The sequence below is a fragment of the Cherax quadricarinatus genome, chromosome 45 (genome assembly GCF_038502225.1).
Source record: "Cherax quadricarinatus isolate ZL_2023a chromosome 45, ASM3850222v1, whole genome shotgun sequence".
In the NCBI taxonomy this organism is placed as follows: Eukaryota; Metazoa; Arthropoda; class Malacostraca; order Decapoda; family Parastacidae; genus Cherax; species Cherax quadricarinatus.
The window spans coordinates 10,096,489-10,123,808 of NC_091336.1; the positions used below are offsets into that span (position 1 = coordinate 10,096,489).

The 27,320-nt window shown below is 43.3% G+C and overlaps 1 protein-coding gene across 3 annotated transcripts in view; it reads left to right on the forward strand.

The window, feature by feature from the left end:
• Positions 1-10,729: 10,729 nt before the first annotated feature.
• LOC128694871 (uncharacterized) overlaps positions 10,730-27,320 on the forward strand; it is a 55,482-nt gene continuing 38,891 nt past the window's right edge. The window contains exons 1-4 of one of the 3 annotated variants that reach the window (XM_053785222.2): positions 10,730-10,824; positions 14,649-14,759; positions 16,369-16,432; positions 22,113-22,240. In XM_053785222.2, coding sequence (XP_053641197.2) covers positions 14,653-14,759; positions 16,369-16,432; positions 22,113-22,240 — 299 coding nt within the window. In that variant the 5' untranslated portion in view covers positions 10,730-10,824; positions 14,649-14,652. Of the gene's footprint in view, positions 10,825-10,886; positions 11,248-14,648; positions 14,760-16,368; positions 16,433-22,112; positions 22,241-27,320 lie in introns of those variants that run through there. The other 2 variants (XM_053785221.2, XM_053785220.2) reach the window with 2 other exon arrangements.

Here is a 27,320-nt window from a genome sequence, read left to right on the forward strand (position 1 = left end):
ATTACTGCTGCTGCTGTTATTGCTGCTGCTGCTGCTATTACTGCTGCTGTTATTGCTGCTGCTGCTGCCGCTGTTGTTGTTGCTGCTGCCGCTTTTGTTGTTGCTGCTGCTGCTGTTATTGCTGCTGCTGCTGCTGTTATTGCTGCTGCTGCTGCTGTTATTGCTGCTGCTGCTGCTGTTATTGCTGCTGCTGCTGTTATTGCTGCTGCTGCTGTTATTGCTGCTGCTGATGTTATTGCTGCTGCTGCTGCTGTTATTGCTACTGCTGCTGCTGCTGCTGCTATTGCTGCTACTGCTGTTATTGCTGCTGCTGCTGTTAATCCTGCTGCTGCAGCTGGTATTGCTGCTGCTGCAGCTGGTATTGCTGCTGCTGCTGCTGCTGCTACTGCTGTTATTGCTGCTGCTGCTGCTGCTGCTGCTGTCATTGCTGCTGCTGCAGCTGGTATTGCTGCTGCTGCTGTTATTGCTGCTGCTTCTGTTGTTGTTATTGCTGCTGCTGCTGCTGCTGTTATTGCTGCTGCTGTTGCTGCAGCTGCTGTTATTGCTGCTGCTGCTGCTGTTATTGCTGCTGCTGCTGCTACTGGTGTTGCTGCTGCTGCTGTTATTGCAGCTGATGTTGCTGCTGTTGCTGCTGCTGCTGTTACTGTTGCTGCTACTGTTGCTGCTGCTGCTGTTATTGCTGCTGCTGCTGCTGCTGCTGTTATTGCTGCTGATGTTGCTGTTGTTGGTGCTTCTGCTGTTATTGCTGCTGCTGCTGTTATTGCTGCTGATGTTGCTGTTGTTGCTGCTGCTGCTGATGCTGCTGCTGCTAATGCTGTTGCTGCTTTTATTGCTGATGCTGCTGCTGTTATTGCTGCTGCTGCTGCTGTTATTACTGCTGCTGCTGTTGCTGCTGCTGCTGCTGTTTTTGTTGGTGCTGCTGCTGTTGCTGTTGTTGCTGCTGTGCTGTTGTTGTTGTTGTTGCTGCTGCAGCTGTTGCTGTTGTTGCGTTCACTGCTGCTGTTGCTGCTGCAACAGAGAGTCCAATCTTACAGGCGCTCTTTCTGATATCCACTGCTATAGGAATTGTTGGGAGTCCTCTGTACTCCTGAAGGCCGCTGAGTCCGTTTAAAGGTTCCACGGAGAGAACAGGGTGTTTTGAACGTACCACGGAGAGTCCATGGTGTCTTAAAGGTACCACGTAGAGTACAGGGTGTCTTGAAGGTACCACGGAGAGTACAGGGTGTTTTGAAGGTACCACGGAGAGTACAGGGTGTCTTGAAGGTACCACGGAGAGTCCAGGGTCTTTTGAAGGTACCACGGAGAGTCCGGGGTGTTTTGAAGGTACCACGGAGAGTCCAGGGTGTCTTAAAGGTACCACGGAGAGTACAGGGTGTCTTGAAGGTACCACGGAGAGTGCAGGGTGTTTTGAAGGTACCACGGAGAGTACAGGGTGTCTTGAAGGTACCACGAAGAATGTAGGGTGTCTTAAAGGTACCACGGAGAAGACAGGGTGTCTTAAAGGTACCACGGAGAGTCCAGGGTCTTTTGAAGGTACCACGGAGAGTCCAGGGTGTTTTGAAGGTACCACGGAAAGTCCAGGGTGTCTTAAAGGTACCACGGAGAGTACAAGGTGTCTTGAAGATACCACGGAGAGGCCAGGGTCTTTTGAAGGTACCACGGAGAGTCCAGGGTGTTTTGAAGGTACCACGGAAAGTCCAGGGTGTCTTAAAGGTACCACGGAGAGTACAAGGTGTCTTGAAGATACCACGGAGAGTCCAGGGTCTTTTGAAGGTATCACGGAGAGTCCAGGGTGTCTTGAAGGTACCACGGAGAGTCCAGGGTCTTTTGAAGGTACCACGGAGAGTCCAGGGTGTCTTAAAGGTACCACGGAGAGTACAGGGTGTCTTGAAGGTACCACGGAGAGTCCAGGGTGTTTTGAAGGTACCACGGAGAGTCCAGGGTGTCTTAAAGGTACCACGGAGAGTACAGGGTGTCTTGAAGGTACCACGGAGAGTGCAGGGTGTTTTGAAGGTACCACGGAGAGTACAGGGTGTCTTGAAGGTACCACGAAGAATGTAGGGTGTCTTAAAGGTACCACGGAGAAGACAGGGTGTCTTGAAGGTACCACGGACAGTCCAGGGTCTTTTGAAGGTACCATGGAGAGTCCAGGGTGTTTTGAAGGTAATACGGAAAGTCCAGGGTGTCTTAAAGGTACCACGGAGAGTACAAGGTGTCTTGAAGGTACCACGGAGAGTCCAGGGTCTTTTGAAGGTATCACGGAGAGTCCAGGGTGTCTTGAAGGTACCACGGAGAGTCCAGGGTCTTTTGAAGGTACCACGGAGAGTCCAGGGTGTCTTAAAGGTACCACGGAGAGTACAGGGTGCCTTGAAGGTACCACGGAGAGTCCAGGGTCTTTTGAAGGTACCACGGAGAGTCCAGGGTGTCTTAAAGGTACCAGGGAGAATCCAGGGTGTCTTAAAGGTACCACGGAGAGTCCAGGGTCTTTTGAACGTACCACGGAGAGTCCAAGGTGTCTTGAAGGTACCACGGAGAGTCCAGGGTCTTTTGAAAGTACCACGGAGAGTCCAGGGTGTCTTAAAGGTACCACGGAGAGTACAGGGTGTCTTGAAGGTACCACGGAGAGTGCAGGGTGTCTTGAAGGTACCACGGAGAGTACAGGGTGTCTTGAAGGTACCACGAAGAGTGTAGGGCGTCTTAAAAGTACCACGGAGAATACAGGGTGTCTTGAAGTTACCATGGAGAGTCCAGGGTCTTTTGAAGGTACCACGGAGAGTCCAGGGTGTTTTGAAGGTACCACAGAGAGTCCAGGGTGTCTTGAAGGTACCACGGAGAGTCCAGGGTGTCTTGCAGGTACCACGGAGAGTCCAGGGTCTTTTGAAGGTACCACGGAGAGTCCAGGGTGTTTTGAAGGTACCACAGAGTCCAGGGTGTCTTAAAGGTACCACGGAGAGTGCAGGGTGTCTTGAAGGTACCACGGAGAGTACAGGGTGTTTTGAAGGTACCACGGAGAGTCCATGGTGTCTTAAAGGTACCACGTAGAGTACAGGGTGTCTTGAAGGTACCACGGAGAGTCCAGGGTGTTTTGAAGGTACCACGGAGAGTACAGGGTGTCTTGAAGGTACCACGGAGAGTCCAGGGTCTTTTGAAGGTACCACGGAGAGTCCAGGGTGTTTTGAAGGTACCACGGAGAGTGCAGGGTGTTTTGAAGATACCACGGAGAGTACAGGGTGTCTTGAAGGTACCACGAAGAATGTAGGGTGTCTTAAAGGTACCACGGAGAAGACAGGGTGTCTTGAAGGTACCACGGAGAGTCCAGGGTCTTTTGAAGGTACCACGGAGAGTCCAGGGTGTTTTGAAGGTACCACGGAAAGTCCTGGGTGTCTTAAAGGTACCACGGAGAGTCCATGGTGTCTTAAAGATACCACGTAGAGTACAGGGTGTCTTGAAGGTACCACGGAGAGTCCAGGGTGCTTTGAAGGTACCACGGAGAGTACAGGGTGTCTTGAAGGTACCACGGAGAGTCCAGGGTCTTTTGAAGGTACCACGGAGAGTCCAGGGTGTTTTGAAGGTACCACGGAGAGTGCAGGGTGTTTTGAATGTACCACGGAGAGTACAGGGTGTCTTGAAGGTACCACGAAGAATGTAGGGTGTCTTAAAGGTAAAACGGAGAAGACAGGGTGTCTTGAAGGTACCACGGAGAGTCCAGGGTCTTTTGAAGGTACCACGGAGAGTCCAGGGTGTCTTGAAGGTACAACGGAGAGTACAGGGTGTCTTGAAGGTACCACGGAGAGTACAAGGTGTCTTGAAGGTACCACGGAGAGTCCAGGGTCTTTTGAAGGTATCACGGAGAGTCCAGGGTGTCTTAAAGGTACCACGGAGAGTACAGGGTGTCTTGAAGTTACCATGGAGAGTCCAGGGTCTTTTGAAGGTACCACGGAGAGTCCAGGGTGTCTTAAAGGTACCACGGAGAGTACAGGGTGTCTTGAAGGTACCACGGAGAGTCCAGGGTCTTTTGAATGTACCACGGAGAGTCCAGGGTCTTTTGAAGGTACCACGGAGAGTCCAGGGTGTCTTAAAGGTACCACGGAGAGTGCAGGGTGCCTTGAAGGTACCACGGAGAGTCCAGGGTCTTTTGAAGGTACCACGGAGAGTCCAGGGTGTCTTAAAGGTGCCACGGAGAGTCCAGGGTGTCTTAAAGGTACCACGGAGAGTCCAGGGTCTTTTGAACGTACCACGGAGAGTCCAGGGTGTCTTGAAGGTACTACGGAGAGTCCAGGGTCTTTTGAAGGTACCACGGAGAGTCCAGGGTGTCTTAAAGGTACCACGGAGAGTACAGGGTGTCTTGAAGGTACCACGGAGAGTGCAGGGTGTCTTGAAGGTACCACGGAGAGTACAGGGTGTCTTGAAGGTACCACGAAGAGTGTAGGGCGTCTTAAAAGTACCACGGAGAATACAGGGTGTCTTGAAGTTACCACGGAGAGTCCAGGGTCTTTTGAAGGTACCACGGAGAGTCCAGGGTGTTTTGAAGGTACCACAGAGAGTCCAGGGTGTCTTAAAGGTACCACGGAGAGTCCAGGGTGTCTTGAAGGTACCACGGAGAGTCCAGGGTCTTTTGAAGGTACCACGGAGAGTCCAGGGTGTTTTGAAGGTACCACAGAGTCCAGGGTGTCTTAAAGGTACCACGGAGAGTCCAGGGTGTCTTGAAGGTACCACGGAGAGTCCAGGGTCTTTTGAAGGTACCACGGAGAGTCCAGGGTGTTTTGAAGGTACCACAGAGAGTCCAGGGTGTCTTAAAGGTACCACGGAGAGTGCAGGGTGTCTTGAAGGTACCACGGAGAGTACAGGGTGTCTTGAAGGTACCACGAAGAGTGTAGGGTGTCTTAAAGGTACCACGGAGAATACAGGGTGTCTTGAAGGTACCACGGAGAGTCCAGGGTCTTTTGAAGGTACCACGGAGTCCAGGGTCTTTTGAAGGTACCACGGAGAGTCCAGGGTGTCTTAAAGGTACCACGGAGAGTACAGGGTGTCTTGAAGGTACCACGGAGAGTCCAGGGTCTTTTGAAGGTACCACGGAGAGTCCAGGGTCTTTTGAAGGTACCATGGAGAGTCCAGGGTCTTTTGAAGGTACCACGGAGAGTCCAGGGTCTTTTGAAGGTACCACGGAGAGTCCAGGGTCTTTTGAAGGTACCACGGAGAGTCCAGGGTCTTTTGAAGGTACCACGGAGAGTCCAGGGTCTTTTGAAGGTACCACGGAGAGTCCAGGGTCTTTTGAAGGTACCACGGAGAGTCCAGGGTCTTTTGAAGGTACCACGGAGAGTCCAGGGTGTCTTGAAGGTACCACGGAGAGTCCAGGGTCTTTTGAAGGTACCACGGAGAGTCCAGGGTCTTTTGAAGGTACCACGGAGAGTCCAGGGTCTTTTGAAGGTACCACGGAGAGTCCAGGGTCTTTTGAAGGTACCACGGAGAGTCCAGGGTGTCTTGAAGGTACCACGGAGAGTCCAGGGTCTTTTGAAGGTACCACGGAGAGTCCAGGGTGTCTTGAAGGTACCACGGAGAGTCCAGGGTGTCTTGAAGGTACCATGGAGAGTCCAGGGTGTCTTGAAGGTACCGCGGAGAGTCCAGGGTGTCTTGAAGGTACCACGGAGAGTCCAGGGTGTCTTGAAGGTACCACGGAGAGTCCAGGGTGTCTTGAAGGTACCACGGAGAGTCCAGGGTGTCTTAAACGTACCACGGAGAGTCCAGGGTGTCTTGAAGGTACCATGTAATGAAGCGACAAATTTATATTATGACTCCAGATAATGTAAAATACAGAAATGCCAACCTCGAGGCCAGTTCGCCTGTCCCCTGGCTTATCATTATGTATAAGAGGAAGCACTAAACCCGCATGGGTCATATAGCGCCCGAGGAATAATAAAGTGAAGAAATTTAATCCGAGGAAGGGGAAGGGTAGCTTCAAACTCCTTGGATGAAGAGTCGTGAAGACTGGCACCCAGGCGGCCATCTTGAGTCATGAAGGAACAAAAAACAACACATCACAACATGTGGCTTTATTAACTCATCTCAGGATAGCTTATCCAACTTATGGACACAAGATAACCAATTAAAAATTTTGTTTTACAAATAATTTAGGACAGGGCCGTCCCAGTGTTGCGTAACAGTGGGTCACATGACCAGAAGTTTCCACACTTGCGGCAGAATGGATGTTATTGTTCACAATAATGCAAATAGATTAATAGTCTATTATTTACTATTATTTAGGCTTTATTTACAAAAAAAATTCTTTACAGTTAATAAAAGGGACGACCATTGCGGCAGTTTAGTTAAGTTAGCAAACGAATACTCATGACGACAATGATAAATACTTAAAAATATTAAAAAAAAAGAGCTTTCAGTAATTTTCAATTGTGAATAATGGAAAGAAAGGAGGGGGCTTTTGATGCTGTCAGGGGCTCTTGATTCAAGGAACTGGAGCAGCCTACCTCTTCCTCTCAGTCCCCAGGTACTGTATGACCCCTTGCGGGTGTAGCGCTTCCCCGGAAGGAATCTGCCTGGACTTCTTACTCATTTCTGCAACATTGCAAGCTAATGATGTTTTGATTGCAGCACGAAAGGCCTAGAGCTATCATTCAACTCTCCCTGTGGTAGTTTGGCATCCTTTATCTCTCGTTCCCGATTATTGCATCAATTACACTCACTCACCCACTGACTATAAACCCAGAAATACTAATCTTAATCTTAAAATAATAAAACCTAACTAGTCATAAGTCTGCCTATGATACTCCAATATAGACACCTTGTATTGTGCCATAACAAAAGCATTCACATTGCTAAACTCACAAATTATAATGTAGCCACTTAGCCTTAATACCATAAACAGTAAGGATTTAATGTTAAGAATTAATCTAAGTCTGCTGGAAATGCCTAGCCAGGCTAGGTGTCCTAGTGGCCCCCTCTGTAATTAGTATTTTATAACATGTAAACCACACAATACCCAAATTCCGTAAACTCAGCATTGTAATCCTTATAGAGAATAAACTTTGAATGATTGAATTGAATTGAAAAATGATTCTGGTGGCCTGGTGGTTAATTAACGCTCTCGCTTCACACGGCGAGGGTCTGGGTTCGATTCCTAGCCAGAGTAGAAACATTGGACGTGTTTCTTTCCACTTGTTGTCTATGTTCACCATCAGTAAAATGGGTACTTGGGTGTTAGTGGACTGGTGTGGGTCGCATCCTGGGCCACTGACCTAATGTGCCCGAAATGCTCAGCATAACAAGTGGCTTTCTATGTAATAGTAGTTATATCATTGATGTCAGCTATGGTCTGTATACCTTGTACATTTACTTATTATTATTATTATTAAAGGTTCGCCAGTATTCTCCCGGCCCGGGCCTTTTCCAAGTGGTGGCCCGGCCTTGACTCCCTCTTTAGGGAGTGTCTGAGACCTAAGTCTCCCATGGGGGAGGCACAAGTACCTCCTCATCTTTGGGACCAACTGTCCCCAGGCCTAGCCACAAGCTAGGCCTCTCTGATCTGCCATCCCCGCCACAAGGGTGCTAATGGGGCTGACAGTCATGTGAGCTGCAAGCTCGGGCTCAGGAACCTACCCTACCCTAGAAAGGCTGGGCATGGTGTCCATCGTACATGTACTTGTAGCAAATAAAGATATTATTATTATTATATTCCTGTCAACAATGGATACGGCATAAATATATAATAATACTAATACTAATAACAACAATCATCATCATCATAATAATAATAATAACAATAATAATAATAATAATAATAATAATAATAATAATAATAATAATAATAATAATAATAATAATAATAATAATAATTCTTATTATTATTATTATTATTATTATTATTATTATTATTATTATTATTATTATTGTTATTATTATTGATCTTATTATTATGTTTGGTTGAGCACCAGTGATGTGGACTAGATCCACAGTACCATCAGGAGTGGACTGAGTCCTCAATGACTTCAAGAGTACAGGCGGTGCACTCTTCAAGACACCCTGGACTCTCCGTGGTACCTTCAAGACACCCTGTACTCTCCGTTGTACCTTCAAAAGACCCTGGACTCTCCGTGGTACCTTCAAGACACCCTGTACTCTCCGTGGTACCTTCAAGACACCCTGAACTCTCCGTGGTACCTTCAAGACACCCTGGACTCTCCGTGGTACCTTTAAGACACCCTGTACTCTCCGTGGTACATTCAAACCACCCTGTACTCTCCGTTGTACCTTCAGAAGACCCTGGACTCTCCGTGGTACCTTCAAAAGACCCTGGACTCTGCGTGGTACCTTCAAAAGACCCTGGACTCTCCGTGGTACCTTCAAAAGACCCTGGACTCTCCGTGGTACCTTCAAGACACCCTGGACTCTCTGTGGTACCTTTAAGACACCCTGGACTCTCTGTGGTACCTTCAAAACACCCTGGACTCTCCGTGGTACCTTCAAAAGACCCTGGACTCTGCGTGGTACCTTCAAGACACCCTGGACTCTCCGTGGTACCTTCAAAAGACCCTGGACTCTCCGTGGTACCTTTAAGACACCCTGGACTCTCTGTGGTACCTTCAAAACACCCTGGACTCTCCGTGGTACCTTCAAAAGACCCTGGACTCCGTGGTACCTTCAAGACACCCTGTATTCTCCGTGGTACTTTTAAGACGCCCTACACTCTTCGTGTGTGTGTGCGTGTGTGGGTGTGTGTGTGCGTGTGTGGGTGTGTGTGTGTGTGTGTGTGTGTGTGTGGGTGTGTGTGTGGGTGTGTGTGAGGGTGTGTGTGTGGGTGTGTGTGAGGGTGTGTGTGTGTGGGTGTTGGTGTGTGTGTGTGTGGGTGTGTGTGTGTGGGTGTGCGTCCTTGTGTGTATGCATATATTTGTACGCTCGTGTGCACATGTCCGTGCGTGCGCCCTCGTGTGTGTATGTGCGCGCGCGCACTAGTGTGGGTGTATGATCCACTTAATATTTGTATTTATAACTCATTACAATTGTGACCAGGTGTGGACGTATCAGTGGTTCATTACTTTGTAATTTGTTCATGACTGTAACCATGTATAGGAGTGAAGCTGATTCATTACCTCTGTAACTTGCCATGATTAGTGACCAGATCTACCTGGAGTTCATTACCTTTGTAACTAGTTCAGCTATCATAACTTTGGGGTCCAGTCACTGGACCCATTATGTACCTTTATAATCTTTTGACTACCGCCCACAGGATGGGTATGGGGTGCATAAAGATATTAAACTAAAGTGTGTGTGTGTGTGTGTGTGTGTGTGTGTGTGTGTGTGTGTGTGTGTGTGTGTGTGTGTGTGTGTGTGTGTGTGTGTGTGTGTGTGTGTGGTGTGTGTGACTCAACAATCAATATTTGCACCAATAACTCATTACAGTTGTGACCGGGTGTGGAAGTGTGAATTGCTCATTACTCTATAATTTGTTCATGATTGTAGCCAAAGTATAAACGTAAGTAACCATTCTACAGAATTCATTACCTTTGTAACTTGTGAGCTCATTACCTTTGTACCTAGTTCAGCTATCAAAACTTTGGGGGCCCAGTCCCTGGACCCATTACGTACCTCTGTAATCTGTAAATACCTTTGTAACTTGTCATGATTGTGACCAGACTTACCTGGAGTTCATTACCTTTGTACATTGTGAGTTCATTACCTTTGTAAATTGTGAGTTCATTACCTTTGTAAATTGTGAGTTCATTACCTCTGTAACTTGCTCAGCTATCAAAACTTTGGAGTCCAGTCCCTGGACCAATTATGTACCTCTAGGATGGGTATGGGGTGCATAATAAACATATTAAACTAACTTAAACTAAACACTCTTCGTGGTACCTTCAAGACACCCTGTACTCTCCGTGGTACCTTCAAGACACCCTGCACTCTCCGTGGTATCTTCAAGACACCCTGTACTCTCCATGGTACCTTTAAGACACCCTGGACTCTCCGTGGTACCTTCAAAAGACCCTGGACTCTCCGTGGTACCTTCAAGACACCCTGGACTCTCCGTGGTACCTTCAAGACACCCTGCACTCTCCGTGGTATCTTCAAGACACCCTGTACTCTCCATGGTACCTTTAAGACACCCTGGACTCTCCGTGGTACCTTCAAAAGACCCTGGACTCTCCGTTGTACCTTCAAGACACCCTGGACTCTCCGTGGTACCTTAAAGACACCCTGCACTCTCCGTGGTATCTTCAAGACACCCTGTACTCTCCATGGTACCTTTAAGACACCCTGGACTCTCCGTGGTACCTTCAAAAGACCCTGGACTCTCCGTGGTACCTTCAAGACACCCTGGACTCTCCGTGGTACCTTCAAAAGACCCTGGACTCTCCGTGGTGATAAAACTATAATAAATTTAGAATAGCGAAGGAATTAATGTAAATTTAAAGAGGGATCCTAAATGGAATAAAGTCACATTGCTTGATTTATTGGTTTATGTAAGGTTACATCAATATAATATATTATTTTATGTTATAAAACTTTTTTGTCTCAAAACTATTGTAAAAATGGTGTAAGTTACAGGTAATACTGAAATGAAAACTTGGTAACTTTATTTAAGTACGATTTTACACAATTTTTAGATGAGTTACAATTTTAAATAATAATACAGCTATAAATTACCCAGAATATAGCTCCCCCGAGAAAAATATAAGTATTTTATTTCCATTATGGGTCCTTGTGGGTGAGGGGTTGGCAGCTCTGTTTACCTTGCTAGAGGAGGCAAGATTTAAACCTGAGAAAACTTCTGCGCCAGCCTTCGTCGGGTGTGGATGTCTGTCTCTTGCCTGGGTATCAGTGACAAATTTCCCCCATTTTTTCTGGGATACTTGTCTTTATGTATTTTTCCCTGCCGGACACTTTACAGGAGGGGCACCTGGTCATCGGCTTATTTTTAGCCAGCCCCATTGTACGTTCCGCGGATAATTCTTGAACGGTAGTTGGTGGGAAGCCGGTTACTGTACTCAGGTGGAGGTGTGGGCGTCCCTCTCTGCTGGGGCTTGGCGAGGGCGTCCACCGGATCTAATTGGAAACTTCAAGTTTCTATCTCTCTTTACAAAGGAACTTTTGTTCCTTTTATTTCATGGCCCAGGTTTGGGTAACAAATGTTCCCTGAACATCGGGAAGTCGGGTTCAATACGGCTCCTGCTGTCAGTGGCCCTGATAAACCCAACAAAGACAAATTTAAACTAGACTTGTGAGGCGACTAAGTAAGTAAGTTTATTCAGGTATACACAAATACAGTTACATAGAATTATCATACATAGCAGTATGTGTATGTAAGACGTAAGATTATCTTTATTATTCACCACCAACATCATTTTTTATGCTAACGAGCAACTGGGGTGACAACAGTTGTTACTGAACCTGCACAAGCAGCAGCAGAAGCAACTTTCAAATTGATGAGTTGTGAAGCCAGAAGAGTGTGGGAGGCGATAGTAGACCAGTACACCAACATAGTAGACCAGTACACCAACATAGTAGACCAGTACACCAATATAGTAGACCAGTACACCAATATAGTAGACCAGTACACCAACATAGTAGACCAGTACACCAACATAGTAGACCAGTACACCAATATAGTAGACCAGTACACCAATATAGTAGACCAGTACACCAACATAGTAGACCAGTACACCAACATAGTAGACCAGTACACCAATATAGTAGACCAGTACACCAATATAGTAGACCAGTACACCAACATAGTAGACCAGTACACCAACATAGTAGACCAGTACACCAACATAGTAGACCAGTACACCAATATAGTAGACCAGTACACCAATATAGTAGACCAGTACACCAATATAGTAGACCAGTACACCAACATAGTAGACCAGTACACCAACATAGTAGACCAGTACACCAACATAGTAGACCAGTACACCAACATAGTAGACCAGTACACCAACATAGTAGACCAGTACACCAATATAGTAGACCAGTACACCAGTATAGTAGACCAGTACACTAATATAGTAGACCAGTACACCAATATAGTAGACCAGTACACCAACATAGTAGACCAGTACACCAATATAGTAGACCAGTACTCCAACATAGTAGACCAGTACACCAACATAGTAGACCAGTACACCAACATAGTAGACCAGTACACTAACATAGTAGACCAGTACACCAACATAGTAGACCAGTACACCGACATAGTAGACCAGTACACCGACATAGTAGACCAGTACACCAACATAGTAGACCAGTACACCAATATAGTAGACCAGTACACCAACATAGACCAGTACACCAACATAGACCAGTACACCAACATAGTAGACCAGTACACCAACATAGTAGACCAGTACACCAACATAGTAGACCAGTACACCAACATAGTAGACCAGTACACCAACATAGTAGACCAGTACACCAACATAGTAGACCAGTACACCAATATAGTAGACCAGTACACCAACATAGTAGACCAGTACACCAACATAGTAGACCAGTACACCAACATAGTAGACCAGTACACCAACATAGTAGACCAGTACACCAATATAGTAGACCAGTACACCAATATAGTAGACCAGTACACCAATATAGTAGACCAGTACACCAATATAGTAGACCAGTACACCAACATAGTAGACCAGTACACCAATATAGTAGACCAGTACACCAACATAGTAGACCAGTACACCAACATAGACCAGTACACCAACATAGTAGACCAGTACACCAATATAGACCAGTACACCAACATAGTAGACCAGTACACCAACATAGACCAGTACACCAACATAGTAGACCAGTACACCAATATAGTAGACCAGTACACCAACATAGTAGACCAGTACACCAACATAGACCAGTACACCAATATAGTAGACCAGTACACCAACATAGTAGACCAGTACACCAACGTAGTAGACCAGTACACCAACATAGACCAGTACACCAACATAGTACACCAACATAGACCAGTACACCAACATAGACCAGTACACCAACATAGTAGACCAGTACACCAACATAGTAGACCAGTACACCAACATAGACCAGTACACCAACATAGTAGACCAGTACACCAACATAGTAGCACACCAACATAGTAGACCAGTACACCAACATAGACCAGTACACCAACATAGTAGACCAGTACACCAACAGACCAGTACACCAACATAGTAGACCAGTACACCAACATAGACCAGTACACCAACATAGTAGTACACCAACATAGACCAGTACACCAACATAGTAGACCAGTACACCAACATAGTAGACCAGTACACCAACATAGTAGACCAGTACACCAACATAGTAGACCAGTACACCAACATAGTAGTACACCAACATAGTAGACCAGTACACCAACATAGGCCAGTACACCAACATAGTAGTACACCAACATAGACCAGTACACCAACATAGACCAGTACACCAACATAGTAGACCAGTACACCAACATAGTAGCACACCAACATAGTAGACCAGTACACCAACATAGACCAGTACACCAACATAGTAGACCAGTACACCAACAGACCAGTACACCAACATAGACCAGTACACCAACATAGTAGACCAGTACACCAACATAGACCAGTACACCAACATAGACCAGTACACCAACATAGTAGACCAGTACACTAACATAGTAGACCAGTACACCAACATAGACCAGTACACCAACATAGTAGACCAGTACACCAACATAGTAGACCAGTACACCAACATAGTAGACCAGTACACCAACATAGTAATACACCAACATAGTAGACCAGTACACTAACATAGTAGACCAGTACACCAACATAGACCAGTACACCAACATAGTAGACCAGTACACCAACATAGTACTACACCAACATAGTAGACCAGTACACCAACATAGTACTACACCAACATAGTAGACCAGTACACCAACATAGTAGACCAGTGCACCAACATAGACCAGTACACCAACATAGTAGACCAGTACACCAACATAGTAGACCAGTACACCAACATAGTAGACCAGTACACCAACATAGTAGACCAGTACACCAACATAGACCAGTACACCAACATAGTAGACCAGTACACCAACAGTAGACCAGTACACCAACATAGTAGACCAGTACACCAACATAGTAGACCAGTACACCAACATAGTAGACCAGTACACCAACAGTAGACCAGTACACCAACATAGTAGACCAGTACACCAACATAGACCAGTACACCAACATAGTAGACCAGTACACCAACAGTAGACCAGTACACCAACATAGTAGACCAGTACCAAATATCAAAGGAGAACCAGAAGTGAGCTGAAAAAATAATTAAGGTTCAATTGACAAGTTAATTTTTACAGTTGTCTTATAGAGTGACGTACATGTAGATGACTCTTGTCGCCATATTTATGAATATTTCACAAATATCCAGAACAGTACTAAGAACTTTTTGGGTTATCTTGGGTAATTCACACATATGGTACTAGGTATGATAATAGTACCTATGTGTACCTGTACCTCAGTAAACTTAACATTAACACATTACAATTCCAAATTTGTATATTTTGGCTTTCCGATTTATAACAGACTGCAGCATTTGTGACCCCTCATGCAATTTATTGCCTTAAACTTATCTATTTTTTTTTCTTACAGCATTATGGATGAAAATCAAGCTGTCCCTTTCTTCACCTGCCTCAGATATTTGTGTCGCAATGTAGACAAGCAAACAGCTCTTTTGAAGGAAGAGCTAAAACTCCCAGCTGGGTGAGACACACTAGTCATTGTTCATTTAATTATATTTCCTATTTTTTCCGCTTGCACATTCAGGCTACAAAGAACATAACTCATCATTTTGTGTCCCATGAAAAGTTATTTATGCAATTTTAGCCTCCCACCAAGCATAAGGGGAATTACCAATAGGCCCCTGGCTGCCTTCAAGAGGGAGCTGAACAGATACCTAAAGTTGGTGCCGGATCAGCCGGGCTGTGGTTCGTATGTTGGACTTCGTGCTTCTAGCAGTAACAGCCTGGTTGATCAGGCCCTGATCCACCGGGAGGCCTGGTCTTGGACCAGGCCACTGGGGCGTTGATCCCCGGAATACCCTCCAGGTAGACATACACACAAATAAGATGAGAAGTGGGAAGATCAGTCAGACGAGCCTGGCCTATGGCCGGGCTCCAGGAGTAGAAAAACTCTTGGAATTCATCAAAGGTATTATTGAATGTGATTAAGATGGATCTGGTCACATCATCTCTGCATTACTTTAAAGCCATGTCTGTATAATCGTTACCTTCAATGTACATAACTCATCACTAAAGTACCTCTTTCCATGAAGGAGGATCTTCAGATTTTGGAATAGAGAATATAATCTTCAACTCACATTTTCAGCATGGAACTTCTGTATAGTTGCACAAGTGCCATGTTGCTGTTAATTTTAGCAAATGACTCTCTTACCTGTATCAGTATCACAAGAACACAGTAAAAGTCTCTCATCACTGCAACTTTGATCTTGAACATCAAAATGGTATACAATACCGACAGGTTGGTAGGCAAGACACATAGGCAACAGTTAGGCAACTTCACATCTCTACTGTTCCTGCCTACTTTCTGTATTCGACTGAAGAAACCTACTGTGTAGGCAAAACGTTTCGGTATAAAGTTGCCTAACTGTTGCCTATGTGTCTTACCTACCAACTTTGATCTTGCAAGTGGCTCATCCTACTCAGTGTTATAGCATCATGGGACTTCTTCACAGCTGCAGCATCATGGTTAACCTTTGAGAAAACCTTGTCCACTTAGATTCGAGGATTTTTCTCTCCATCTCTGTTACACTAGCATGATCCCTGGGTAGTTTTAGCTGTATAAAAACCAGTCATCAGTACTGTACTTATTTTAACTGAAAATAATTCCTATGACCTTGTCTGTTAGTTAAATGTAGAATTTCTTCAGTGCAGTAAACCTTGGTAATTCTGCTTTATTGACTTGTCATAGTTCCAAAGCTAATTCTTTCTCTCCTCAGCTGTAACTGAATGAGTATGAAAATCAACTGTATCCACACTGAATTACCTGAGCAGTAATGGCTACAGTATTTATTGCCTGAGCTGGCTCCACCTGAAGACTAAAATTTATATACAGCCTTAAGTTCATTTTTTTTTTACCTTAGTTTAATGAATAACAGCAAAGTGATCCTGATGCCAAAACAGATTTTTTTCATTATCTTTAATAAATGCTTTGTATAAATTTCTTCATTTTTTTGAGGTAGGGTTTTAGTTTTTTATGAACCTTTATTTAATTCCTCAAGCATAATAGTACAGTTTTATGACATTTATAAGTATTTTTTCAGGCCTATGTTCATTGATGTTTCTTTTTTCAGTGAGAAACCACAGAACTATGATAAAGGTCTTAGAAAAATCAAGAATGAAGTTCAAGACTTAAAGGTAGGTGAGTGGCATTTTGCCCTTCTTTAAGTACCTGTTTGAAATTAATATCAATTACATATTTTTAATCACTGGTCAACAATTTTTGAAAAGTTGTATGCTTCTTAAATGAGATTAGTTAATTCTTGTGTATTTTCATGTCCTGAATCCAAATATCACCAGAAAAATGTTTTTTGGCTATAGGTTTAAAGATACGAGACATATAATATTTGATTATTTTATTATAACATACAATATGTGTCAGTATGTTTTAAACTCTAATCTGTACTATTACAATATTACAATTCTGGTGATTAAGCTTATATCATATCTAGGAGAATCAAAACCAATACTCAGCCTGTAGATGTCATTTGACAATTAGCCCATTACCAGAACTGTAATAAGAATATAATTCGGGAGTATAAAACACATACTGTTCTTTTAAAATCTTTACTAGTAAATTATTTTAGCATAAAATAAGAGTATGTACATGTATATTCTTTGGTACATAATATTTACAAAGAAACATCTATTATTTCTCTTTGGTACATAATTATCACATGTCACAATAACAAAGTACATAGTCGTGACCCTGCCTTCCCTGTGTCACACAACACTACCTTTCTCTGTATCACATGACACTGCCTTCTTCCATGTGTCACACGACACTACCTTATTTCGGTGTCATGTCACACAACACTACGTTTTCTCCATGTTACAACACTCCTCTTTGTGTAACACGACACCCTTTTCTCCATGTCATGATATTCCTTCTCCGTGTCACAAGACACTACCTTTTCCACAGGGTTACACGACACTTCTTAATGTCACACAACTCTAGTAGAATTATTCTTACCACTGACATAGAATTATTCTTACCATTGACATAGTAGAACTATCCTTATCATTGACGTAGTAGAACTATCTGCCGACATAGTAGTGCTATTCTTATCACCTATGTAGGACTATTATCATTGATATAGTAGAACTATTATTATCACCGACATAGAATTATCCTTCTCTCTGTGTCACAAGACACGTTACGCACGTCATAGGATAGCCAATAGGAAACTAAGTTCAGCTGATGTAAGCCATCATAGCCAGCAGGAAACTAAGTCCAGTTGGTATAATCCATCAGGAGAACTGCACTAAGTGAGCCTGTCAGGTGAACTCAATGAGGTCGTGGTGAACACTGAATGAGGCCGGCTCAGCAGCCCCAGCACTGGGTGTGATGATGCCACACAGGGTACTGCAGGCCGGTAACAACCGATTAGCAGCACCCAAGTGGTCAGCCAACCACCTCTCCTTTTATCCTGTTCTGGGTATGCAACACATACCTACTCTCTGCCTTTCTGCTTGGCACTTGTAGTGGGCTGAAGAATCATCTCTTGCCAGTGTCCAGCAATAGTCTGCAGGCATCCTTGTGCCCCATTTGCCCTGGTACCATTTTTCCATGGTTGAAATATCTTGGTGAAACCTTTCACCATGTTTGTCACTAACTGCCCCACAGTTCACTGGAAAGAAGTCTAAATGTTAGTCCAAAAATTGGATTTTAAGTGACATGTTACATCCCATGTTCTTGTAAGCCTTGATGAGATTTTCCACCAATTCTTCATAGTTGCCTTCCCTTCTGTTTCTGAGAAATCCCTTTGCCACTAACTTGAATGCTTCCCAAGCAGCTTTCTCTTCCCCATGAAGGTCTGATTCAAACACCATCTTTAAGAAGCTCTTGAATCTGAGGACCACTGAAGACTCCTTCTCTTAGCGTTCCTCAGTGAGGGGAATTTTGACATTAAATACTTTAATCCCTGACTGGATTTGTCCATAGCTTTTACAAAGTTTTTCATAAGCTCCAGTTTTTTGTGTAGTGGTGGTAGCAAAATTTTGTTTGGCTCAATGAGAGGTGGATGTTTAACATTTTTCATCCCAGGCTCCAATGATTGATGAGGTGGCCAGTGGAAACCTCTTGCACGGCTGTCCCATTCACATAGAAAGCAAATAAGTTTCTTTCATATGTGGTGCATAGCCCACAAGAACTTATGGTTTACTATTGCCGTTATGCAGCAAGACATCTTTCAGACTCGTTTTGGATGAATCTATGAACAGCCTCCAGTGACTGGGTTCATAGTCAATGCCAAGTGCTTCCATCAGACCATTAATATTGTTGCAAGCCACTAAATCGCCTTCCATTACGAAGAAATCATTGAACAGCTGCCGAAGGTCACGAAATTTTAAAATCTTCACATCAGCTGCTAGGAGATAGCACTGTTGAAGACGAGAACATAGCAGCTCTGCCTTATTTTTGGGTAGTTGCAGATCCCTGACAAGGTCATGGAGTTCCCCTTTTGTTATGAGATGTGGCCTAGCAGAGTGTGCTTCATCAATGTTTCAGTCACTGTAATCCAGCACTGTCATCCTTCTCTTCTTTCTCCTCACCACTTTCTTCATTTGACTCGAAGGATACTGAAGTTGGTGCATCAGGAACAGGTAGACCTTCTCCATGTGGAACTGGGTGAATAGCTGATGGAATGTTTGGATATTCAGTGGACCTCTTTTTTTCTTTGACAAGCCCTTTCATCCTGGAGGTACCATTCCAAAATATCAATTGTTGGTATGGTCTCTTGGCTCCCACCATGTCACTGGCACAGCAAAAGGTATTCCTTTCCTCTTCCAGTTCAACCATTGGCGAAGGTTAGTAGCACAATTATTGCAGCATATGTGTGGACCCCAGTTCTTATCTTGATCACCAGTCTTGCATCCAAAATATAGGTGATATGCCTTTCTAACCATAGCAGTTATACGGTGCTTCTGTGATGCAAAGGTCACCTCACCACAAATGTAGCAGAAGTTGTCTGCACTATTCACACAAGTACGAGGAATCTGAAAGAAGAAAACAAACTGTTAGAAGATAAACAGAAAATTTATTCATAAATTTATCATTATGATACAGAGCATGACAGCTAAGCAGAAGTATTTATATCATTCAGTAAGAAAATAAAATTAATATAATATGCCTCACATGCATATCAATAGCTTGCTCACTGAATATTTATTATAAGTTTAAAAAGTGTTTGGCTAAGAAAATCACCTACCTTTCACCTCAAAATATAAACTTGGACAGCACAACCACCTTCTATGACTGCTGGAACAATAATGAAGGGCAGTGAGATTGAGTGTGGTAAGAAACACTGCCACAAGCCTGTTGGAACCTGTTGTGACATGTAGGTCTATATTGAAAAGTAGAGCTAACAAACAATTTTAACCATGATATTCATTATCAGTGACCTAAAATTAGTTGAAAATTGCTACTCTGGTCTCAGAAGCATTTTGGTTGTTGACCAGTGCTACAGGAATGGGCCTGCGTGTGATATTAAATTTTCTCTAAAAAAGGAGCATATTTATAATGCTCATTTTAGAATGCAAGTTGAGTATATTGTACTGCTATAGGTAATAGGTTAGTAGTAGTAGTAGGTTGGTAGACAGCAACCACCCAGGAAGGTACTGCAGTCCTCCCAAGTGAGTGTGAAACGAAAATCTGTAATTGTTTTCCACTCAAAGGTTCCTGGATGCTGGTGAGGGGCTCTTGATCTAGGGAATTGGATCTGTGCTCCAGTTCCTTGAGTTGAGCCTGAATGCCTTCCATAACCCCCTCTTCCCTCCACATGTGCTGTATAATCCTATGGGTAGGATTGCTGGTATCTTTTTTTCTCATAAACATGCAAGATAAGTATATCTTGCTACTTCTACTTACACTTAAGTCACACTACACATACATGGACAAGCATATATATACACACCCATCTGGGTTTTCTGCTATTTTCTTTCCAGTTCTTGTTCTTGTTTATTTCCTCTTATCTCCATGGGGTATTGGAACAGAATTCTTCCTCCGTAAGCCATGCGTGTTGTAAGAGGCGACTAAAATGGCGAGTGTAATAAAGTTGGTAGAATTACCGACAATATGTAAAGTAAAAGGACACAAGTGCAACTAATGTGACATTTTATTGTGGCAATGTTTCGCTCTCCAGGAGCTTTATTGTGGCGAAACATTGCCACAATAAAATGTCACAGTTGCACTTGTGTCCTTTTACTTTACATAAAATGGCGAGGGCAAAGGACTAGTAACCAACTTCTCCTGTATAAATTACTAAATTTAAAAAGAGAAACATTTGTTTTTCTTTTTGGGCCACCCTGCCTTGGTGGGATATGGCCGGTTTATTGAAAAAAAATAGATATATGTACATACATGTATATTTATTATTATTTTTTCTTTCAACAAACTGGCTGTGTCCCACCAAGGCAGGGTCGCCCAAAAAGAAAAACGAATGTTTCTCTTTTTAAATTTAGTACGTAATCTATACAGGAGAAGGGGTTACTAGGCCCTTGCTCCCAGCATTTTAGTCGCCTCTTACAACACACATGGCTTACAGAGGAAGAATTCTGTTCCACTTCCCCATGGAGGTAAGAGGAAATAAACAAGAACAAGAACTAGAAAGAAAATAGAAGAAAACCCAGAGAAGTGTGTATATACATATATGCTTGTACATGTATGTGTATTGTGACCTAAGTGTAAGTAGAAGTAGCAAGACGTACCTGAAATCTTGCATGTTTATGAAACAATTACAGGCTTCCGTTTTACATTCACTTGGCAGGATGGTAGTACATCCCTGGGTGGTTGCTGTCTACCAACCTACTATCTTGGATTTTTTTTTTTTAACACGCACAATCCTGCCAAGTGAATGTAAAACGGAAGCCTGTAATTGTGATGTGTGATGTCACCGTGGTTGTTTAATATATTTATAGATGGGGTTGTAAGAGAAGTAAATGCGAGGGTCTTGGCAAGAGGCGTGGAGTTAAAAGATAAAGAATCACACATAAAGACTAAAATGCCGGGAGCAAGGGGCTAGTAACCCCTTCTCCTGTAACACGCACAAACACACACACACACACGACTAAAATGCCGGGAGCAAGGGGCTAGTAACCCCTTCTCCTGTATAAATTACTAAATTTAAAAAGAGAAACTCTCATTTTTCTTTTTAGGTCACCATTCCTTGGTGGGATATAGCCAGTTCGTTGAAAAAATATATATATATACTTGTATAAATTATTCATTCAATACCTGTCTTGTCAGAAGTGTTTAGACACCATAATTCAAATGACTTCTGAGTTGCAACATCCCTATTGTCTCTTTAGAGTGCAGGCACTGTTCTTGCCACATTCGGGATGCACATCTAGCTACCCTATTTCTCCTGAAACATTGGTATGTTACTTTGCTCACACACTAACAGCATGTCAGGTCTCTAAAACCATTTGTCTCCACAATCCCCAGTCTAACACTTCCACACCTCCCTGCTGCATGCTCAATCCCTTATGACTGGGATGACCCCTACCCCTCCTTTCCATCTCATATTTATGTGCCCTATTGGTCATTGTATTTTCCTCCAGGCTCTCTAAATGCTTAAACCACCTTAAAAACCCTTCTGGCCTAATACTCTTAGTGACTACAGTTTTCAAATTGCTGTGCTCCAAGTTCTTTGCAAAGTATTCACACCATATTGTTCTTAGATATCTCTGCCTTCAGCTTGGTAACTGCAACATTTAAATCCCATGTATCACCATGATAGCCTCCCTTTTATCACTATTCTCATTTTGCTTCCAGACAAGAAAACTAATATGTTTTGTTCCTTCTTTCATTGCCTTGCAGAACTTGTCTGTAGATGTACATCACAGACTCAAGTCATTTGGCACCTTCTCCAGCTACCTTAAATCCATTCAGGAAAATTTGAATCTGCAAGCAATTGACATTGATAAGTTGGAACGCTATCTGTCCAAGTAAGTTTTCTACGTAATTTGTGAAAAGTATTTGCCAAGAGGATAAATAAGTATATAAGATATGATGTAGGGCGAAATGACAGTAGTTTGTTGGATTATGTATAGGTAGATAAAAGACTGTTGAGTAGACTTCAGGATGTACATGTTTATAGAGGGGCCACAGATATATCAGACCACTTTCTAGTTGTAGCTACACTGAGAGTAAAAGGTAGATGGGATACAAGGAGAATAGAAGCATCAGGGAAGAGAGAGGTGAAGGTTTATAAACTAAAAGAGGAGGCAGTTAAGGTAAGATATAAACAGCTATTGGAGGATAGATGGGCTAATGAGAGCATAGGCAATGGGGTCGAAGAGGTATGGGGTAGGTTTAAAAATGTAATGTTAGAGTGTTCAGCAGAAGTTTGTGGTTACAGGAAAGTGGGTGCGGGAGGGAAGAGGAGCGATTGGTGGAATGATGATGTAAAGAGAGTAGTAAGGTAGAAAAAGTTAGCATATGAGAAGTTTTTACAAAGTAGAAGTGATGCAAGGAGGGAAGAGTATATGGAGAAAAAGAGAGAGGTTAAGAGAGTGGTGAAGCAATGTAAAAAGAGAGCAAATGAGAGAGTGGGTGAGATGTTATCAACAAATTTTGTTGAAAATAAGAAAAAGTTTTGGAGTGAGATTAACAAGCTAAGGAAGCCTAGAGAACAACTGGATTTGTCAGTTAAAAATAGGAGAGGAGAGTTATTAAATGGAGAGTTAGAGGTATTGGGAAGATGGAGGGAATATTTTGAGGAATTGTTAAATGTTGATGAAGATAGGGAAGCTGTGATTTCGTGTATAGGGCAAGGAGGAATAACATCTTGTAGGAGTGAGGAAGAGCCAGTTGTGAGTGTGGGGGAAGTTCGTGAGGCAGTAGGTAAAATGAAAGGGGGTAAGGCAGCCGGGATTGATGGGATAAAGATATAAATGTTAAAAGCAGGTGGGGATATAGTTTTGGAGTGGTTGGTGCAATTATTTAATAAATGTATGGAAGAGGGTAAGGTACCTAGGGATTGGCAGAGAGCATGCATAGTTCCTTTGTATAAAGGCAAAGGGGACAAAAGAGAGTGCAAAAATTATAGGGGGGATAAGTCTGTTGAGTATACCTGGTAAAGTGTATGGTAGAGTTATTATTGAAAGAATTAAGAGTAAGGCGGAGAATAGGATAGCAGATGAACAAGGAGGCTTTAGGAAAGGTAGGGGGTGTGTGGACCAGGTGTTTACAGTGAAACATATAAGTGAACAGTATTTAGATAAGGCTAAAGAGGTCTTTGTGGCATTTATGGATTTGGAAAAGGCGTATGACAGTGTGGATAGGGGAACAATGTGGCAGATGTTGCAGGTGTATGGTATAGGAGGTAGGTTACTGAAAGCAGTGAAGAGTTTTTACGAGGATAGTGAGGCTCAAGTTAAAGTATGTAGGAAAGAGGGAAATTATTTCCCAGTAAAAGTAGGCCTTAGACAAGGATGTGTGATGTCACCGTGGTTGTTTAATATATTTATAGATGGGGTTGTAAGAGAAGTAAATGCGAGGGTCTTGGCAAGAGGCGTGGAGTTAAAAGATAAAGAATCACACATAAAGTGGGAGTTGTCACAGTTGCTCTTTGCTGATGACACTGTGCTCTTGGGAGATTCTGAAGAGAAGTTGCAGAGGTTGGTGGATGAATTTGGTAGGGTATGCAAAAGAAGAAAATTAAAAGTGAATACAGGGAAGAGTAAGGTTATGAGGATAACAAAAAGATTAGGTGATGAAAGATTGGATATCAGATTGGAAGGAGAGAGTATGGAGGAGGTGAATGTATTCAGATATTTGGGAGTGGACGTGTCAGCGGATGGGTCTATGAAAGATGAGGTGAATCATAGAATTGATGAGGGGAAAAGGGTGAGTGGTGCACTTAGGAGTCTGTGGAGACAAAGAACTTTGTCCTTGGAGGCAAAGAGGGGAATGTATGAGAGTATAGTTTTACCAACGCTCTTATATGGGTGTGAAGCATGGGTGATGAATGTTGCAGCGAGGAGAAGGCTGGAGGCAGTGGAGATGTCATGTCTGAGGGCAATGTGTGGTGTGAATATAATGCAGAGAATTCATAGTTTGGAAGTTAGGAGGAGGTGCAGGATTACCAAAACTGTTGTCCAAAGGGCTGAGGAAGGGTTGTTGAGGTGGTTCGGACATGTAGAGAGAATGGAGCGAAACAGAATGACTTCAAGAGTGTATCAGTTTGTAGTGGAAGGAAGGCGGGGTAGGGGTCGGCCTAGGAAAGGTTGGAGGGAGGGGGTAAAGGAGGTTTTGTGTGCGAGGGGCTTGGACTTCCAGCAGGCATGCGTGAGCGTGTTTGATAGGAGTGAATGGAGACAAATGGTTTTTAATACTTGATGTGCTGTTGGAGTGTGAGCAAAGTAACATTTATGAAGGGGTTCAGGGAAACCGGCAGGCCGGACTTGAGTCCTGGAGATGGGAAGTACAGTGCCTGCACTCTGAAGGAGGGGTGTTAATGTTGCAGTTTAAAAACTGTAGTGTAAAGCACCCTTCTGGCAAGACAGTGATGGAGTGAATGATGGTGAAAGTTTTTCTTTTTCGGGCCACCCTGCCTTGGTGGGAATCGGCCAGTGTGATAATAATAATAATATTTGCCAATCTTTCATAAATTTAGGACATTCTATAATATATTCAAAATTACACTTTTACTTTATTTAACCCTGCCAGTGGATAAATTTACCAGCCAAGTCTACTGTCTGACATAAACTGAAATATACTTAGCTTCAGTGATGACTCAGACTTCTTGCAGCTGCGGTCAAGAAGTCTCCTTCACTTGAGTCATGGTAGCCCCACCTCTGAGCTGTAGAATGACGAGTATAGTTAAGGTTAAGAACCTAACATATGTATTTTCCAGTATAACAATTTACTGGAGTGTGATAAGCTACTCGTCTGAGTTTTGTGGATGGCTTTCACATAACGGTCTAGAATAGGTCAGCCTTAATCACCTTGTGTCTTCCCCTGGACTGCAGTACATGAGGGCATTACAAGTGAAATTAAGACTTGCCTTGCTTGTGGCATTAACTGCACCATGTAGGCCGAGAATGTTGTCTTGTGGATGAATGCAGAGGTGTCATTCAGAGAATGTTGCACTTATTTGTTGCAGTCACTCGCAATACTGGTTACACACGTCATATAGTACCATCATTTGTTCATAGTTTCATGGAATTATCCACACAGGAGGAAGACAGATACGCATTAACACTACATGATTAGTTCTATCACGAATTTCCTGACTCTTATAGGGAAACTAGTCTAACTTTCCTAGTTTCCTGAGATTGTTAGAATGAGCAAGAGTCAATAATGCACTGGTCACTACAGTCCCTTTGTCTTTTAACGATAAGGAGGCAACGCCCTCGTGACACATCTCTCGTCCGTTCCTTGAAGCAATCTGAGGCCCTCTGCCCTCTTGCTCCTCATCGTACCCAAAAAGGATATGTGAAACCCAGCTTTATTTCTCTCCCTTGCTACACATCTCAACAGTACTTAGTACAAGAAGGTAGGTTTCTTGTTATCTAGCTATAGACTAGAATACTTAATAGTTCCAACTTGTAGATAAAGTGGGTGCAACTTTTCCCTTAATTTTCCTGCTAAGGAAAAAGAGTAATGACTCTTGTTTAACTGCACTGTGTAGTTGCAACAAGTTTAGCAAGGAGAGGAAAGCATGTCTTGTGATGCTACAGTACAAATGTGGGTCTGATTAATCTGTTTATGAGGAAATAGAGTCCATTAGCCCCTTCTGGAAGGGCTAAGTCTCTCAGAGGGCTGAAGGGGCTGAGAGATACCCCCTTTACTGGAGAATTTTCTCCACACGGGGGGCAGGCGAAAGTTTGCCGTTGGTGACCTATTCATCTCTTAACATCATTTTGATTTTCTCATTCGCCACCTCTGGAGAATCACTAAGTTTGTTTTCAACACTGTGTAATTCTAACAGCACTAGTTTATCTATTGTCTGTTTATTCACTACACCTTTGCTCAAAACTTCAACTGTCCAGATGGTTCCATTTGCATCAGGATGTATGGTCACTATTTTTCCAAGAGGCCATTGAGACCTTGGACCATCACTGTCACCAGGTCTTAAGGACTTATGATTTTCAGGAACACCAGCTCCATAGAGGTGTTCTCTCAGTGAGGTGAGATAGTCTTTTCACCAAATTTTCTCTCAATGTTCAGTCACTTTATTAAGGTGTTTGAATTTACGCTTGAGTTGCTCAGGTTCGAGATAAGTAGGATCCTCCATGATTTCTTTATCATGGGAGGAACTGATTCGAGCCTTCTGCCATGGAGTAAATGAGACAGACCTAACACTTCCAAATTGTCCGATGATCAATAACATAAGTTAGAGGTATGTTGTTGACTCCGTTTTCTGCTTCAGTTATTACTGTTCGAAATTCTTCTAAGTTGATTCGCTGATGATGAAGAATCTTTCTTAAACAAAATTTTATGACACCTATCATTCTTTCATAAAATCCGCCTTGCCATGGAGCCTCAGGAGGAGTGTTTCTAACGACAACTGCATTGATTCAGCATCTGTTGTACCTCTGGTTGATCGAAGATCTTGCTTATATAAGCAGCACCAGCAACAAAGTTCATTGCATTGTCTGAAATTATCAGTCTGGGACATGCCCTTCTGGCTCCAAACTCTCTGAATAGTGTGATAAAGGTTTCAGCAGACATGTCAGTGGCTACTTCTAGATGTACTGCTCTAGTTATAGTACAGGTGAACAAACAGATGTACACCTTGATGGGAACTTTGTCAACTGTTTTAGTTAAAATTATTGGTCCAGTGTAATCTACACCTGTCATCTCAAATGGAATGACACGACATACTCGCTCAGCGGGATATGGAGGTGGACCTGGATATTGACATACTCGCATATCGAAGTGATAACAAGCAGTGCAGTCCCTTATGTTTTTGCACGCTTTTTCAACCTTGAAATATCCAGTAGGGTTGTCATATGTGACAAAATGTGTCAGCTACTCTAGCATGTAACACGTTACTGTGGGTATTTTTAACAGGCAGTT